This window comes from Sciurus carolinensis, chromosome 5 (assembly GCF_902686445.1).
Source record: "Sciurus carolinensis chromosome 5, mSciCar1.2, whole genome shotgun sequence".
NCBI classification, from domain to species: Eukaryota; Metazoa; Chordata; class Mammalia; order Rodentia; family Sciuridae; genus Sciurus; species Sciurus carolinensis.
The window spans coordinates 161850914-161868291 of NC_062217.1; the positions used below are offsets into that span (position 1 = coordinate 161850914).

At 33.2% G+C, this 17378-nt stretch overlaps 1 protein-coding gene across 2 annotated transcripts in view; it reads left to right on the forward strand.

Moving 5' to 3' along the window:
* Positions 1 to 17378, forward strand: part of Atrnl1 (attractin like 1) — a 723769-nt gene that overhangs the window by 32821 nt on the left and 673570 nt on the right. For both annotated transcript variants that reach the window (XM_047554249.1, XM_047554248.1), the window contains exons 6-8: positions 4843 to 5017; positions 9755 to 9842; positions 15405 to 15660. In XM_047554249.1, the coding sequence (XP_047410205.1) occupies positions 4843 to 5017; positions 9755 to 9842; positions 15405 to 15660 (519 nt within the window). The remainder of the gene's footprint in view (positions 1 to 4842; positions 5018 to 9754; positions 9843 to 15404; positions 15661 to 17378) is intronic.

The following is a 17378-nucleotide window of genomic DNA, read 5'->3' on the forward strand; positions in this document are numbered from 1 at the left end:
TATATTAACAATATTTTGTTTAAATTAATTACATTAATAAATTATTTGTATTAATTTCCTATAAATGTTATAACAAATTAACTACAAATTTGATGTCTTCAATCAGCAGACATTTATTAAACTCTTGCTACTCTGAATGTTAAAAGTCTGAAATCAGTTTCACTGGATCAATATCCAGGTCTCAGCTGGGCCTCATTTCCTCTGGTTGGTGAAGGAGAGAATCTGTTTCCTTGACTCTGCAACTCCTGAGCCTACCTCCCCTGCATTCCTTGACTCCTTTCTGAGGCTTCCATCTTCAGTTTCAGCAGTGTAGCATCAGGGGTTACATTGCCTCCTTCTTGTGTAGTCAGAGCTCCCTCTTTTTTGGACACTTGTGATTCTGTTTAGAATCCAGTTAGTTAATCCATGATAACCCATCTCAAAATTCTTAATTACATCTGTAAAGTTCCTTTAAGGTAGTATTCACCAGTTAAAGTGATGAGGACCTGACTATCTTTGGGGTCCATTATTTCACCTAATGCAGACTTGCTTTGCAATATTTTGCTTTAAGGCAGTTTTAATAATTATACTAGTGATTTAAATAGTCCCTGAGTCTCAAAGGTTTTTCATGACATTCTCTGTCAAATTCTTTTTCAAGTAATACTCAGATATTGTTTGACTGTTTCCGGCCCTGTGCCTTTGGTTGGTAGTCTGTATTTAACTTTTTATTTAGAAATTATTTCAGAGTTATAAAAGTTGCAAGACTACAGCAGGAAGACTATTCTAATACCCTGATTTGCCTATTGGTAATATTTTATAATATTTGCTTTCTTATCTTCAACTTGCATGATTTAAAATAGCTCCCATGTACTTTTTAAGAAGATCAAAAAACTAAGTAATCTATGTATTATAATGCCCACATGATCATTTTTCTCTTCAGTTAAATTAGAGGTTGACAAACTTTTGTGTAAAAGGCCAGATAGTAAATATTTTCAACTTCACAGGCCATATGGTCTCTAGGGTTGCTATCCAACTCTGCTGTTTTTGTGCAAAAGCAGCCATAGATAATACTTAACTGAATGATCTTGGCTGTTCTCTAATGAATCTTTATTTCCAAAAACAGGTAGTGGGCTAGATTGGGAGTTAATTGATTTCTGAGTGATTTAGAATTATAATTAAAATTTGCTTTTTTTTTTGTTTTAGTTTTTAGAGAAAAAGGAAAAAAGAAAGTTTATTGCTTTGTTAGTAAAGGAGAAGCATAGGGGAGTCCTGTCCCAGAGGCTGTGATTCTGCCCATCACGGGGAATCAGGGAACTTTTAAAGAGGAAATTCAAAGGCTACATTCTATGAGTTTTCTGAGTTATAATTCACTTATTAATTTGGGAGATAGTCATTTCTGAGATCTTCTGGTGCCATCCCAAAAGTCTGAATTACTTCATTCCTGTGGTTGGTGTTTGCTGCAGGACAGATAACTCTGCCTAGAATGGGGAAGAAAGGTAATCCTGTTTCCCCTTAGATTAGGGATGGTGAGAGATTAGGGAGGAGCAGAGAGAGAGGAAGAGAAAGAAACATGTCTATTTTAAGTTGCAGTGGCAGAGCAGCAAGGGCTATATTCAAAGCATAAAGTGGTCCACTGTTAAATTTCCCCACTGTTAATTTCTACATTCCATTTCTGTGGAAAGATGGGCAACAACATCTCTAAGCTGCTTCCTGCTGAAAGAGGGCAAAGTTGGGGGAAGTGACCCAAAATCCTTATTCTCTATCAGGTGGGACATGGGCAGGTAAGGGTATTCAGCATCAGTGCAGTCCAGAGGTCCACAGTTGCAGATGGCAGCTGACTGGACAGGACATACATAAGGCAGGGATCATGCTAAGATGACAATAAATAAAATTGCAAAGCATGACTTTTTTGTAAACAATTAGCACAAAAGCAGTATTTCAGCCAGTGTCTGTAAAATTTGCATTTTTTTTTTTTTTTTTGGTATTGAGAATTGAACTCAGGAACATTCAATCACTGAGGCACATCCCCAGCCCTTTTCTTTTTGTGTTTTATTTAGAGACAGCATCACTGAGTTTCTTGAGGCCTCGCTAAGTTGCTGAGGCTGGCTTTGAACTTGTGATCCTCCTACTTCAGCCTCTAGTATTACAGGCATGCGCCACTGTGCCTGGCTAAAATTTGCTTTATAAAGAAGCAGGTTCTGGGCTGGGGTTGTGGCTCAGTGGTACAGCACTTGCCTAGCATGTGTGAGGTACTGGGTTCAATTTTCAGCACCACATATAAATAAGTGAATAAAATAAAGGTCCATCAATAATTAAAAATATTTAAAAAATAAAGATTTAAAAAAAGCAGGTTCCTTTAATTTCTCTGATTAGTGAGAAATAGTACACAGTCTTTGCACCCAAGAATAATAATAAAGTTTTAACTATATGATTTAAAAGATTATGTCTCTATCAAAGAGAGAATCTAAGATGTTTTCTTATTTGAACCTGAAAAATACAAATCCATATAATATATGCTCAGATATCTTGTACTATTATCTAGGCTTTGTTGTTTTATTTTATAAAGCACAGGCAGAGTAGATTTAGTATAAATTTTAAGGACCCTAGCATTTTGGGAATGGTAATTAAGCATTGGTTTAAATTTACAAGTTGCCAGCTACAAAGGCCTCTAACAGGAGAGTCAGCCTGTCCTTTGAAGCTTTGAAGTTAGGTAATGACTTCTCCTTTCTAGCTAGATGACATCTTCTAGTATAACATTGTTTCACCTACGCTGAAAATTTGTTGTTTAGTGTAGCTACCTCATCAATTATCTTAGCTAACCATTTTGGATAAATTTACTGCCACTTCTACACCAGTACCTGCTGCTTCACCTAGCACTCTTATTTTATGGAGATAGTTCCGTTCCTTAAACTTTGTAAACCAACTTCTACCAGTTGCAAACTTCCTTTGCAACTTCCTCACCTCTCTGTCTTCATGGAATTGAATGGAATTAGGACTTTACCTTCAATTAGGTGTTGGCTTGAAGGAATGTTGTAGATGGTTTGATCTATTCAGACCCCCCAAAATTTTCTCCATATCAGTGTTAAGCCTGTTTGTTTATCATTCCTGTGTTCATTGGAGTAGCACTTTTGAGTCTTTTCAAGAACTCTTCCTTTGCATTCACAACTTGGCTGATGAGCACCTGAGGCTTAGCTTTCAGTCTGTTTCAGTTAAATTTCCATTTAAATTGAGATACTAGACTCTTCCTTTCACTTGAATAGTTAGAGGCCATTGTGGGATTATTAATAGACTTATTGTTTTATCTCAGGGAATAGGGAGGCCTGAGGGGAGGGGGAAGAGATGAGAGAATGACTGGTTGGTGGAGCAGCAGAACACATAACATTTGTGAGTTAAGTTGTCATTCTTACATGAGTTATAGTTAGGGTGCCCCCAAACACAGTAACATTAAAGATCACTTATTACACATCACTATAACAGATAAAATGAAAAAATTTGAAATTTTGTATTACCAAAATGAGATAATAGATGTGAAGGGGGCACATAACTTTGGAGAAAATGGTACTGATGACTTGCTCAATGCAGGTTTTCCAGAGACTTTCAGTTTATAAAGTAGGAAATATTTGCAAAGTATAATAAAACAAGGTATGTCTATTGTTAATTTTATTACCTTTTAAAGTTTCTTTATAACTTATAAAATTATGTTGGTCTTATATTTTATAAAAGAAGTTTAAGCATAAGGAGTTTATGTCTACTATTTGAGCACATATTAGTCACATCAGAATTAAAATCATTTGTGGGCTCTCATTTTTGATGAAGATATATTTTCTTCAGGATCGTTCTTTCCATTGTCTTTAATTGTAGTTATTTTCCTTTTGAGAAATACTAGTCTAGGCTAATGTACATTGTACAGATGAGGAACCCAAGAGTCCTGGGTGACATTATGAATATGGGTAAGATAAGACTGTGGTTTCAACTCAGTTATTCTCAGTTATAGTATTTTAAATTATTCTATACTAATTGATAGTTTTGGTTTTTGTATACATGATCATTTTTTTTCTTTGGGGATATGGGTTATTCTTAATAATTATGCTAAGCTGGGCATGGTGGCCTATGCCTGTAATCCCAGTGACTCAGGAGGCTGAGAGAGGAGAATCACAAATTTGAGAACAGACTCAACAACATAGTGAGACCCTATGCAACTTAGTGAGAACTTGCCTCAAACCAAAAAAGGCTGGGAATATGTCTCATTGATTAAGTGCCCCAGGTTCAATTCACAGTACCAAAAAAAAAAAAAAAAAAAAAAAGTAAAGCTAAGAAAACTATAATCTTTATATATTGTTTAATAGTTTCTAATTTGCAAATACTTTCATTTCCTTTGTTTTAAAATCATGGTAACCCTTGGGAGTAGATTATAATTTCCATTTTATGGATGAAAGCTTGATGAAAGGTAAACAGATTAGCTTAAGATCACACTGCTAGTAAGTGTGAATATATTGGTTTTCAATTTAATATTCTAGGAGTATACTAGAATTTGAGTATATTGGTTTTCAATTTAATATTCTAGGAGTATACTAAAATAAATATGAAATTTTATATTATTTTAATAATTTTTTTAGATTGTGGTATTTATTTAAACATTCATGAGTGATTTTTTTTCTCCCTCTAGGCATTACATGTGCTGTTAGTAGTTTCCTTGCAAGTTATATTTCAGACTCTTTATTGTTATAAGTTACATTTCTTAGGATGATGAACATTGGGTTCTTAAATTCTCAATCTGTGTAGTCTGCTGTTTCTATAATCTGTATCTCTTTCTATAACAGGTCTTTGTTAATCCATTGTGTTGTTTGATTTTTTTCTTCATAGGTCCTGATTGCTCTTTCAATGTTCCTTCTACTGAGTCTTACTGGATTCTGCCAAATGTTAAACCCTTCAGTCCTTCTGTAGGTCGGGCTTCGCATAAAGCTGTTTTACATGGGAAATTTATGTGGGTGATTGGTGGATATACTTTCAACTACAGTTCTTTTCAAATGGTCCTGAAGTAAGTATTTATTTTAAGATCTTCACAATCTTTTATTTTTAAACTGTAATTTCTTGCTGTCCAAACATGTAAGTGATTATTTTGTAATACTCTCTACTTGCTAAGTGGGACTGATATGGGACTATATGAACTGTTTGTCCACAATTAATTATTTGCTATTGAGCATATAAGTTTGTTTTGTGTAGAAATTTCACATCCTGTATAGCATTTTTAGTTAATTTTGAGTAAGAAAATGCTGTATAAAGGCAGAATGTCTCTGTGTTTGGCGTAATAAATCCTACTTTTACTTTTCCAGGGTAAAGTGTAATTGTATATATAAAAATACTTTTGCTTTTTTCTGTATAATTTACCTGAACTTTTACTTAGTTGGTATTTTATAAATGTTTGTTGGGATAACAAAACCAGCATTATAAAACAGATCATTCATTTACATCAGCTCACGCATGATAGTATTGTTCTTCATGATTGGATGGTAAGGAGAACCACATGGATGGCAACTTTATCTGAGTTCCTTTTAAGCTGATTACTGTATTTTGTGAATCCTTTAATAACAGAAGAGGAAATAGGAAGAATCATTTGATTACCAATGTTGTTTTCAGTGTTGATATTTGTAATATGTAATAATGGTATAACTTGAGAATCAACCAGTCAGAACTGGCCCTAGATAGTTTATCATAATGGTGCGTACCCAAATAGAATTGTCAATTTTAGCAGATAAAGATACAGGACTGCCCGTTACACATGAATTTCAGATAACAAATAAAATTTTAATCTAAGTATGTGTGTATGTGATTATTTCCCAAATATTGTATGATAATACTTAAACCAAAAGATTACTTGTTACTTATCTAAAATTCAGATTTAACCAGACATCCTTTATTTTATTTGTCAACCCTACTCCCTAAATATGTTAGCCCTACTAATTTTGAAGACTTAAAAATTCTGAGTATAAGAGGAGTTTACCTTAAAACAGTGATTGAGTGTGACTAGAATTAAAGTATGAAATAAATTCTGGAGAGAGAGAGAAAGAGTTATAGGTTAATATTTAAATGAAAAATTAGAATTCTCTAGTTCAGTACATAAAGAATAAAATACAGTAGAAAGAACAGAGTTGCTAGGATTAAAATGAATTATTAAGATATGAAATGCCTCAAAGAAAATAGTGAGATTTGAATGTTGAAATGAAAAGGAAATGAACTATGATTTAAAAAACAATGAATTGCCCGTGAAAACAGTTTGAACTTTAAAATTGTGATATTTCCAAAAGTTGAGTTATGATGACAGAGCAAAGTTGTCAAGGAAACATTGAAATCTTATACATTCTTTGAAAGTTGAATAGCATATTTCAAATTAAGTGATGAATATTATGTGATATTCTCTTAAACTTATATATTTTGCATTTGAACCAGCGTTTAACTTTTTTTTGTGTGTGAGATCTGGTTCTTTTGGTTACAGTGTGAATATATCTATATGTACACATAAAGAATAAAAATGTAAAAAAAAATGTATAAGCATATATGTATACTATTTAAACTTATATATAAGCTATGAAGTGTCAGATTAGAAATAAATTTGTTGCTCTTTTCACAGGTTAGAGAATATTTTTCATCATTCTGAATATAGTTCAAGTGTAGGTAAGGATATTTAAACAGCTTTTAGAAGTGATAGTGTCAGTCTTAACTTGATTTATCTTCTAGAGGAGATTTTTTTTTGTGGTGCTGGGCATTAAACCAAGGGTTCTCTATATGCTAGGCACACACTGCCACTGAGCTATATCCTAGCCCTAGAGTAGAATTTAATTAGGATTATAGATACTACATAAAATCATTCTGTAAATAATGTAAAAATTCTGTATTAGTGTTTATTGAAGTAGGAATATACTACTTTACAAAATACATATGTATTGACATTAGTGAAAATTAACATGTATTCCTGAGCATAACACACTTTTGAATATTTACCATATACTTGGTACTTGGAATGTATTAGTGGATGTAACAATGTCCTTATCTTTGAGAAGTTAATGAGGAAAGACTGGCAATGAAAAGATAAATATACTTACTAAAGTAAATTATGTACATGCAAATATATACCTGGGTAGGTAGGTAGGTAGGTAGCAGGATGGGTTAATCTGGAATGCCACAGAGGAGGGTTCACAATTATAAATGTAGTGGTGAAGGTAAACTTCATGAGAAAGGTCAAAACTGGGTAGAGGCTTGAAGGAGGTCATAGCCTTGGCACTGCAGTAATCTGTAGGTGTGGAAAGGAGCCAGACCTAGACCTCAAGGTAGGAGCTTTTCTAAGTATTTGAAGAGGAACAGGGAGCCTATGTGATTATATGGCATATGTGAGATGATACCATGAAATTAGGATAATGCCAGAGATAGATCATGTAGGCTATTTTTGGTTTGTGGGGAGGGTTCTGAGTGTGTGTTGCCTTAATCTTTAAAATAGAGTCACACTGGCCACACAGATTGGTTTCTAACTATTCAAGTGAAAGGAAGAGTCTAGCATCTCTCAATTTAAATGGAAAACTAGAAAGGATTAAGCTGCATGATGAAAGCATGTCAAAACTGAAAGAGACTGAAAGCGAGGCCTCAGGCGCTTGTCAGCCAAGCTGTGAATGCAGAGGAAGAGTTCTTGAAGATTCAAAGTGCTATTCCAGTGAACACAAGAATGATAATCAAACTGGCTTAGTGCTGATATGGAGAAAATTTTAGGGGTCTGAATAGATCAAACCATCCACAACATTCTTTTATTCTCAACTGTTGAGAATTTATGGGCTTTCAGAGGAAGAGTAGAAGCTGGAATTCAGTTAGAATGGAATTGTCAAGGGATATCCTAGAAGGTTGTGGACAAGAGGAGAACTCAGCAAAGGACTGAAGGGAGTGTCGGGTGAGATGGAAAACCAAAAGAAAGCAGTGTTTTGAAGGCAAAGGAAAAAGTACCTGAGGACCGTGGAGTGATTAACAGTGCCAAATGCTGATGATAAACCTGGTCAAAGAAAATGAGAACAGAAAAATGACCATGAATTTGGCATGAGGAAGTTGAACTTAACAAAAAGTTAACTCTGGAGTGGTGGGCCTGACTAGATTTAGTTTGAGAGAGAATGGAAAAATAGGCAGGGTTAAGGACAATAAAGAAATGGGGTAGTACAGCAGCAGGTTGGTAGCTTGAAAGGGGAGTGATGTCAAGAGTTGTTTTTGAAGAATAGCTCATTTATAGCAGGGATCAGTGAACTGCAGAGTTGAGGTCCAGGGCCTGAGACCTAGGAATGAATTTTTTATTTTTTATTTTTGCATTATAATGGGTTGTAAAACAGACAAACAAACAAAGAGGAATACTATGTGAAACCAGTGTGGCCTGCAAAACCTAAAATATTTATCGTCTTGTTCTTCATAGAAATAGTTTGCCAAGCCCTACATTATGTAACAATGGGAAGCAGCATGTTAGCTGCAGGTACCTGGTAGGCAGGTAATTTAGTGGTGGGAGTCTGCGGAAGCCATGTTCTGGGTATATTTTGTCATTTATGTCATATCTTATAACTCCAAACTAGGAAACAATGCTGAAATGGTTTTGGTAACTTTCTTGTGAAGGGGCAGTTTTTTGCTTTGCCTGATGAGTTGGAGGCAGAGAAGTGGGGAGAGAACAGCTGACATTGGTCTTCTCAAAGTAGTACCCTGTTTCTTGACTGGGTACTTCATCTCATTTGTGTTGGCAAATCAAGATTTTGAGTGTAAGCCAGGTGTGGTGGCACATGCCTGTAATCCCTGCTACTTGGGAGGTTGAAAAAGGAGAATTCCATGTTTGAGGCCAGCCTGGGCAACTGAGCAGGACCCTGACTCGGTATTTAAAAAAAGGGAATGTAGCTCAGTGGTAGAAAACTTCTGAGCTTAACTGCCAGTACCATCAAAAAACCAAACCAAACTAAAACAAAACAACAAAAACAAAAAGAGTGTAGAATATGGTGACAACCCAACTGGAATTTTTATTAGTTAAGCACTTGAGAGCCATAGTTCAGCATTTCTATTTTTGTATGTAGACCAATAGAAAAGGTATTAGTTTTCTTTTTTTAATCTCATAATCCAAGAGTTACATTTTTACATAACCTTTTATACTACTGGATTTATTTTGCAGAATTCAAAAAGCAAAGTATATTTTTGCAAGGAAATATATGCTTCTTGGTTAATTTATAATGCTAAACTATAAGAATGTGTGAAGAATAAATATGAATTCCTAAAGTAAATTGTTATTATAAAAATGGAATTTTTATCTACTTCCAAGAAAGCTGGCTTTGTTTTGTAATTTAAAAATATAGAATGACTATTTTTTAGGTTAACTGATTGGTTGAAGTTGTTAAGGGTAACTGGTTAATTTAACTAGATAAATTAATTCTAGTATTGAACATCCTATTCAAGTTTATATACATCTAAGTGATTGAATCCTAAGTTAGATTAGGTTTTTTTTTTTTCTTTTCAGTGCTGGGGATTGAACCCAGGGTCTTGTGCTTGCGAGGCAAGCACTCTACCAACTGAGCTACATCCCCAGCACTAGAGTAGGTATTTCTTGACTGAAGTCTTCTTGAAAAAATTTTAATATGGCAGATTAAATGATGAGTTAATTGTAATTATTTTTTAGTTTAATGAGAATTTAGATACCAATGAAGAAAAACATATGCAAGTTATAAACTGAAAATGAATCTTAACTTAGGAAGTTATTTTTTTTTCTTGTTTTCAGTTACAATTTAGAAAGTAGCATATGGAATGTAGGAACTGTGTCAAGGGGACCTCTTCAGAGATATGGACATTCTCTTGCTTTATATCAGGTATGGTTCTGCTTTTTAAATTTTAATCTTTTTTTTTTTCTTACAACTTACCTAAGGGCAGGAAATACCAAATTTCAGATTTATTTCAAATATCTAATGAGGATAGTAGATCATAATGGATCACAATTATTTAAGATGTTTTGGATGCATATACTATTTTAGAAAAAGAGTACTAGATTTTAGTACGGTTTAACATGTAAAGAAATAAAGATTGAGTTTTATACATGGCTTTATATCTAATTTTCAGATTAATCACTTTTTAAAAAATGTGGTAAAATGCATATAACAAAGTTTGCTGTTTTAAGTATTTTGAAATGTAGAGTTCAGTGGTATTAAGTACATTCACTTTATTGTGTCATCACCATCATTGTCTCTAGAACTTTATTCATCTTGAAAAACTGAAGCAATTAACTCTCTCTTCTCTCCTTTCCCCAACTCCTGGAAACTACTTTGTGTCGGTGTGAATTTGACTATTTTAGGTACCTCATGCAAGTGGAAATATGTAGCATTTATCCTTTTGTTATTGGCTTATTGCCTTTAACAATCTCTTCAGCATTTATCCATGTTGTTGCATGTATCAGAATACCCTTTTTTTAAAAAACTGAATTCATATATATATACATACACACATATATAGTAACACACACACACATATACACATACATACATTCATATACCATCCACATTTTAAAATTCATCTATCTGTTTGATAGACATTTAGATTGCTCCCACCTTTTGGCCTTTGGAATTAATGTTTCTATGATGATGTGTGTATGTACAACTATCTGAGTCTCTGCTTTAAGTTTTTTGGGGTATATGCCCAGAAGTGGAATTCCTGGATCACATGGTAGTTCTGTTTAATTTTTTTAGGAATCACATATTTTTTTCTATAGTGACTGCACCATTTTACATTTCCACCAGCAGTGAACATAGGTTCCAATTTGTGCATAACCTTGTTAACACTTAATATTTTCTAGTTTTGTTTTTTAGTAATAGGTTTCTTAATGAGTAGAAAGTGTTGTCTCTTTGTGCTTTCAATTTTGCCTTTAAGCCTAATAACTGGTGATGTTGTGTGATTTTTAAGAGCTTATTGACCATATATATATTTTCTTTGAGAAAAAAGATATGTAAATATAAATTCAAATCTTTTGTCATTTTCGAGTGTTTGTGTTTTTGTCTTTTAGTTTTAGGAGTTCTTCAGATAATGTGATATTAACTCCTTAACAGATTTGCAGATATTTTCTCCTTTCCTATGGTGTGTCTTTTCACTCTGTTGATAGTGTCCTTTGATGCACTTGTTTTTTTAATGGTGCTGGGATTTGAACCCAAGGCTTTGTATATGTTAAGCACATGCTTTACCACTGAGCTGTAATATCTCTAACTCACTTTTGTGATTTTGATGTAGTTTATCTTGTTTTTCTGTTTGTGTCATATATACAAAATTTTTGCCAAATCCAACATGGTAAAATTTTCCTTTATATTTTCTTTTAAGAGTTTTACAGTTTTAATTCTCATGTTTAGGTCTTCATTTCATTGTGAGTTAATTTTGTGTGTGGTATTAGGTAAGGGTCCAGTTTCATTTCTGTGTGTGAGTAGCTGGTTTTCCCAGCATCATTTGTTGAAAAGCTTGTTCTTTTCCCTTTAAATGGTTTTGGCACCCTCACCCTGGTTGAAAGTCTTTTGACCATATATGTGGGGGTTTATTTTTGAGCCCTGTATTTTATTCTTTGATATATGTTTGTCTTTATGCTAGTACCACACTATTTCAATTACTATAGTTTTGAAAAACTATGAGACTTCCAACCTGGTTTTGTTTTTTCAAGATTGTGTTTTAGCTGGGGCTGTAGCTCAGTGGCAGAGCGTTTGCCTAGCATGTGTGAGGCACTGGGTTCAATCCTTAGTACTGCATAAAAATGAAAAAGTAAAATAAAGGCATGTTGTCCAAAAAGAAGACTAAAAAGAAAAAGATTGTGTTTTAGCTATTCAGTATCCCTTAAAATTTCATATAAATTTTAGGGTTAAGTTTTCTACCAACAAAAAAAATTTCTATCTTGATAGAGATTGCACATGAATCATTTGTTTTTATGTATTTGTGGGATTTATGAATTTAACATGATTAATATGATAAGATATGACTCTGGCTATTATTTTGAATCAGAAAAGAGGTATTTTGTGGTTTTTGATTTGGCCTTTCATTTCAGAATTTGTTTTCTGTGCTTAGGTAAAATTTTTTTTGAAAAATACAGTAGTAGTATAAACAAAGTACTATTTCTTCTATGCATGCTTAAAAATAAAATATAATATATTTATATATATATATATATATATATAATGTCTCCTTTTAGTTCTGTGTTTTGGTTTTTGCATTATTTCCTTTTTCTAACAACTTTACTGAACTAATTGATATACCATACAATTCATTTTTAATTGTAAAATTCAGTGGTTTTAGTATATTCAGAGTTGTGCAACCATCTCTTGCAGATTTATGTAATGTCTCAGCAGAGTTGTATAATCAATTTTATGACATTTTTATCACTTCAAAAAACATTCTTGTACCCATTTAACTGTCTCCTAAATGAGTTCATGCTCTAGTCTTAATCATAAATCTGTTTTCTGTTTCTAGAGATTTGTCTATTGTGCATTTTATATGAGTGATATCATATACTATGTGACTTATGATTGGCATGTTTCACCTCATATATATTTGCAAGGTTTTCAAAAAAATTTTTTTTGGATGTTGATGTACCTTTATTTTATTCATTTATTTATATGCTGGGAATTGAACCCAATGCTGAGGCATTTGGTAGGCAAGTGTTCTATCACTGAGCCACAACCAGCCCTGATATTTGCAAGATTGAGCAAATATCAGTACTTCATTCCTTTTTATTGCTGAATAATATTTCCCTGTGTGAATATATCACTTTTTGTGTATCTGTTCATCAGTCGATGGACATTTGGGTTGTTTCCACTTTTTGGCTATTAAAAATAATGCTTTTTAATGAACATTTGTAACTTTCGTGTGGGCATAGATTTTTATTTCTCTGAGTTGTATTCATATCATAGCAATGTAATTCCTGGGTTAAATGTTAACTTAATGTTTAACCTTTTGAAAATCAGAGTATTTTCCAAAGTGGCTGTACTGTTTTATATGTCCCTACAGCCACGTGTGAAGGATCTTTACCAACATTTGTTAGTATCTGTCTTTTTGGTTAAAGCTTCCTCATGTGGTAAAGTAATATCTCATTGTGGTTTTTATTTGTGTTTTCCTGTTGACTAATAATATTGAATATTTAAAAAATATGACCATTTGTATATTGTTTTTAGAGAAATGTTGATTCAAGTTCTTTGCCTATTTTAAAATTGGGGTTCTTTTTATTTTTGAATTGTGAAGAGTTCTTTATATATTCTAGTTACAAGTCCTGTATCAGATATATGGTTTATGGATATTTTCTCCCATTCCGTGAGTTGTTTTCATTTTCTTGATGGTGTTATTTGAGTGCAAAGGGTTTTATTTTGATGAAATCCAATTTATGTGTTTTTTTTTTGGGAGTTGTTTGTGATTTTGGTATCTGACAACCTATTGTCAAATCCCAGGTAATAAAGTTTGTTCTTTTGAGAGTTTTATAGTTTTGGCCCTTAAATTTAGTTCTTCCATCTGTTTTGAATTAGGTGTTTTTTTTTTTTTTTTTTAAATATGCTGGGCAGTAAGGGTTCAGCTTCATTCTTTTTCATGTGGTTCTTCCGTTTTCCTAGCACTATTTGTTGAAGAGACTGTTCTTTCACCTTTGAATGATCTTGACTTTCTTGTCAAAAATCAGCCAGTCACAGATTTATCAGTTTATTTGTGGACTCTCAGTATTATTCTGTTTATTTATGCAAGTACCGCACTATCTTGATCACTTTTGCTTTTGTAAGTTTCCAGGAAGTGTTAGTCATCTAATTTTGTTCTTCTTTTACAGGATTATTCTGATGTTCGGTATCTCTTGCGATTCCGTATGAATTTTAGAATCAATTTGTCAATTTCTTTGAAGAAGCCAGCTGAAATTTTGATAGGACTTGTTTTGAATCTGTAGATAGATTTGGAGAGTATTGTCATCTTTTTAAAAAATATATTTTTAGATGTTGATAGACCTTTATTTTATTCATTTATTTATATGTGGTGCTGAGAATTGAACCTAGTGCCTCATATGTGCTAGGCAAGTGTGCTACCGCTGAGCCTCAACCCCAGCACCAAGTATTGTCATCTTAATGCTATATCTTCTGATTCCTAGACATTGAATATCTTTTTATTTATTTAGATCTTTTAAAAGTTGTTCAGCAATGTTTTATAACTTTTGAAGTTTAGAAGTTTTTTGGTTAAAGTTATTCCTAAGTGTTTTTCTACATTTGACACTGTTATGAATGGGATTGTTTTTCCTTATTTTGTTTTTGAATGGTTCCCTACAAACGTGTAGAAATACAATTTATTTTTATAATTGATCTATATCATACAATATAATTGAATTAATTAGCTCTTTTTATTTTTTAGGATTTGTACATGAGATCATATCATCTGCAGATAGAAATTTTACCTTTTCAATTCCAGTTCCAATCCAGATGCCTTTAGTAGTTTTTGCCTATTTGCCCTAGCTATAACTGTCATCCAGCACATGTTGATTAGAAGTGGTAAAGTGGGCATCCTGGTCTTATTCCTGACCTTAATGGAAAGCATCAATATGTCACCATTCAGCATAAATTTTACTGTGTTTTCCTTAGATACACTTTATCAGGTTGAATAAGTTTCCTTCTATTTTATTTCTAGTTTGTTGAAATAGTGATGATTTATATAATATATATCATTTATTTCATTCACATGTAAGTGAAATTATTTGTAATAATTTATAAGTGCTGTAAAAATTATCAAAGGTGAATTGAAGGTATGAATATTTTCCCATAGTCATGAGAAATGATAATGAAAATGTATCCCACATGATGTACAAATGTGATCTTTTTGGTGAATATTATTCGATGTAAATGGTGAATAAATGAGAATAGCAGCACATAGCAGTACAAATAGATGTTAAAATTCAAATTTAGCAAATGAGGGTGCCGATCATTCAAATTCTTCCAAGACTGTGAGTAATGTAATGAGCAACTTGAGCAACTTGGTGTGTTACTTTCCTGTTGTGTGTGAGGAATAAATTATTCTTAGATTTAGAGCTACTATACACTTAAATTTTAAGTTTCTGATCAGCTGGCTGCATTTTTCATTCTGAGAACTTTGAACTTCATTATCCTGTAGGACGATTAAAAATATTGTTAATTGATTATATAGTGCAACCATTTAAAATAAAATGCCTTAAAGTAACTTTACAAAAGCATAGATATAGTTTTGTGTGTGAAAACTAGTTATCATTATTTGTGTGTTCCTCACTTGACTTTTTACAAATAATAACTATGCCTTATGAATGTGTGAACAGTTACTAAAATGTAATGTTTAAAATATAGTCTTTGTTTTTAATTAATGTGTATTTGCTGAGACTCAACTATTTTGCCTATTAATATATATATTTTAATTTACAGGAAAACATCTTTATGTATGGAGGCAGAATTGAAACAAATGATGGCAATGTCACAGATGAATTATGGGTTTTTAACATACATAGTCAGTCATGGAGTACAAAAACTCCTACCGTTCTTGGACATGGTCAGCAGTATGCTGTGGAGGGACATTCAGCACATATTATGGAGCTGGATAGTAGAGATGTTGTCATGATCATAATATTTGGATATTCTGCAATATATGGTTATACAAGCAGCATACAGGAATACCATATCTGTGAGTTTCTTTAAAAATGTAATTTCTTTATTGGTTGAGAATATTTTTATTTTTAATAAAATCTTCACATGAATTTAGTCAAAATGGTGATTTATTTGAGATTGGAATTATAAGCCAAGAATTAATGATTTTTTACATATAACCTTTTTAATTGTTTTAGATTTTGTCCTTTACTATTTAAGTTTTTCTTCTTAGCCAAATGAGGAAAATGTTACACACTATTCCAATTTCCCAACATCTGAAAATATTTTTAAGTATGAGATATTCCAATAGATGGTGCTATTTCCTTTGATTTTACTTATGAACCGAGAATGAAGGTAACCTAATCTTTTTACTATGCATTCCATGATTTCAGGATTTTTCATTTTTCAGCACTCTGTTCCTAATCTTATTGCTATATCTGTATGTATATATTACTCCTTTAAAATAAACTTCCCAAGTATAGTCTGCTGGTTTCTAAGAGATTATTATCAGGTGTGTGAAGGTGACTAGGACAATCTTCATGTGACTTTCTGTATTGTAAACCTGATCCTTTTGTTTTTCTGTTTTTTTTTTTTTTCCATTTTTTATGGCATTTTCAAGCAGTGGTAACCTTTGTTATTGTTTTTTAATTTTCCTGCAAATATGTACCCTGTGGTTGCTATTTAGATTCAAGAACATACTCCATTTCTGTCTCTAGCCAGTGTAATGAACTCAAGTTCTTGCCTTTTTTTATACAAATATATCTAATTATTTAGAGTTCCTGTGCACTGTTAGTGAGAAAACTCATTCGTAGGCCACCATTATGCTCAGAGGAAGATTCCCCTTCCCGGTTTCCCCTGCAGTCCTTTCAAGTGATGACTATTTTCATTTCCATGTCCTCAGTACAGTTGGGTTGAAAGTGAGTATATATCCTTGTTGGTCTCTGTTACCACTGAAGCCCTGTTCTCAGTCTCTCCTCCTGTAAATCACCTGGCTTTGGATCTGTGTTGCCAGGCCTACAACCTATTGCCTTGCTTTTTTGCACTTGCCTTTCACTTCTCAGATCACTTTGTTTTATATCTTGCAGATTGATTTTCTGGCTCACTGTCACTCTCTCACTCTTTCCAGCATATATAAGTCAATTATTTTTATGATTTAAAAATATTCATATAAATCTTTCTTCCGGTAGTCTCTTAATTTACTGATCTCTGTCCCAAAGATCTTGTTTTCCATTCTACTTGATCCATTCTCTCCCAATGCCATCCTTGTCATTCCAGAACCTACAAGTCCCATACTCACTACTTCAGATGTCTTTCCCTTCAAGTACTACCAACCTTTTCCAGCTTCCCCCTTCTAGCACACACACTCCTACAGCTTTTGGGCTTTTCCAGAGCCTTTAGTTCATTGAGCTCTTCTTACTTTTTCCACTTTCACAAGTTGGCCCTTTACAGTACCTGCAAGTCTTTTCAGTCTAGTTTGGTCACCTAGCTCTTCTGGAGAAATACACATTTTCCCTTCTCTTCAACTTCCAGCACTTTCTTCTTTATCACCACTTTCAGTTCATGACCTTACATCCTATGTACTGAGAGAGCAGAAGTAATGAAAGAGAATTTGTACTGATGGGAGCGTGTTTGTGTGAAGGCTAACAAGCAGAGCTGCGTTGCCTGAGCTTGCTTACGTACGTTGTTGTCATGACAAGCTCATGATGACACTGAAACAAACAGGTGAGTTACTCTGATTTTTCAGGTAGGCCCAGG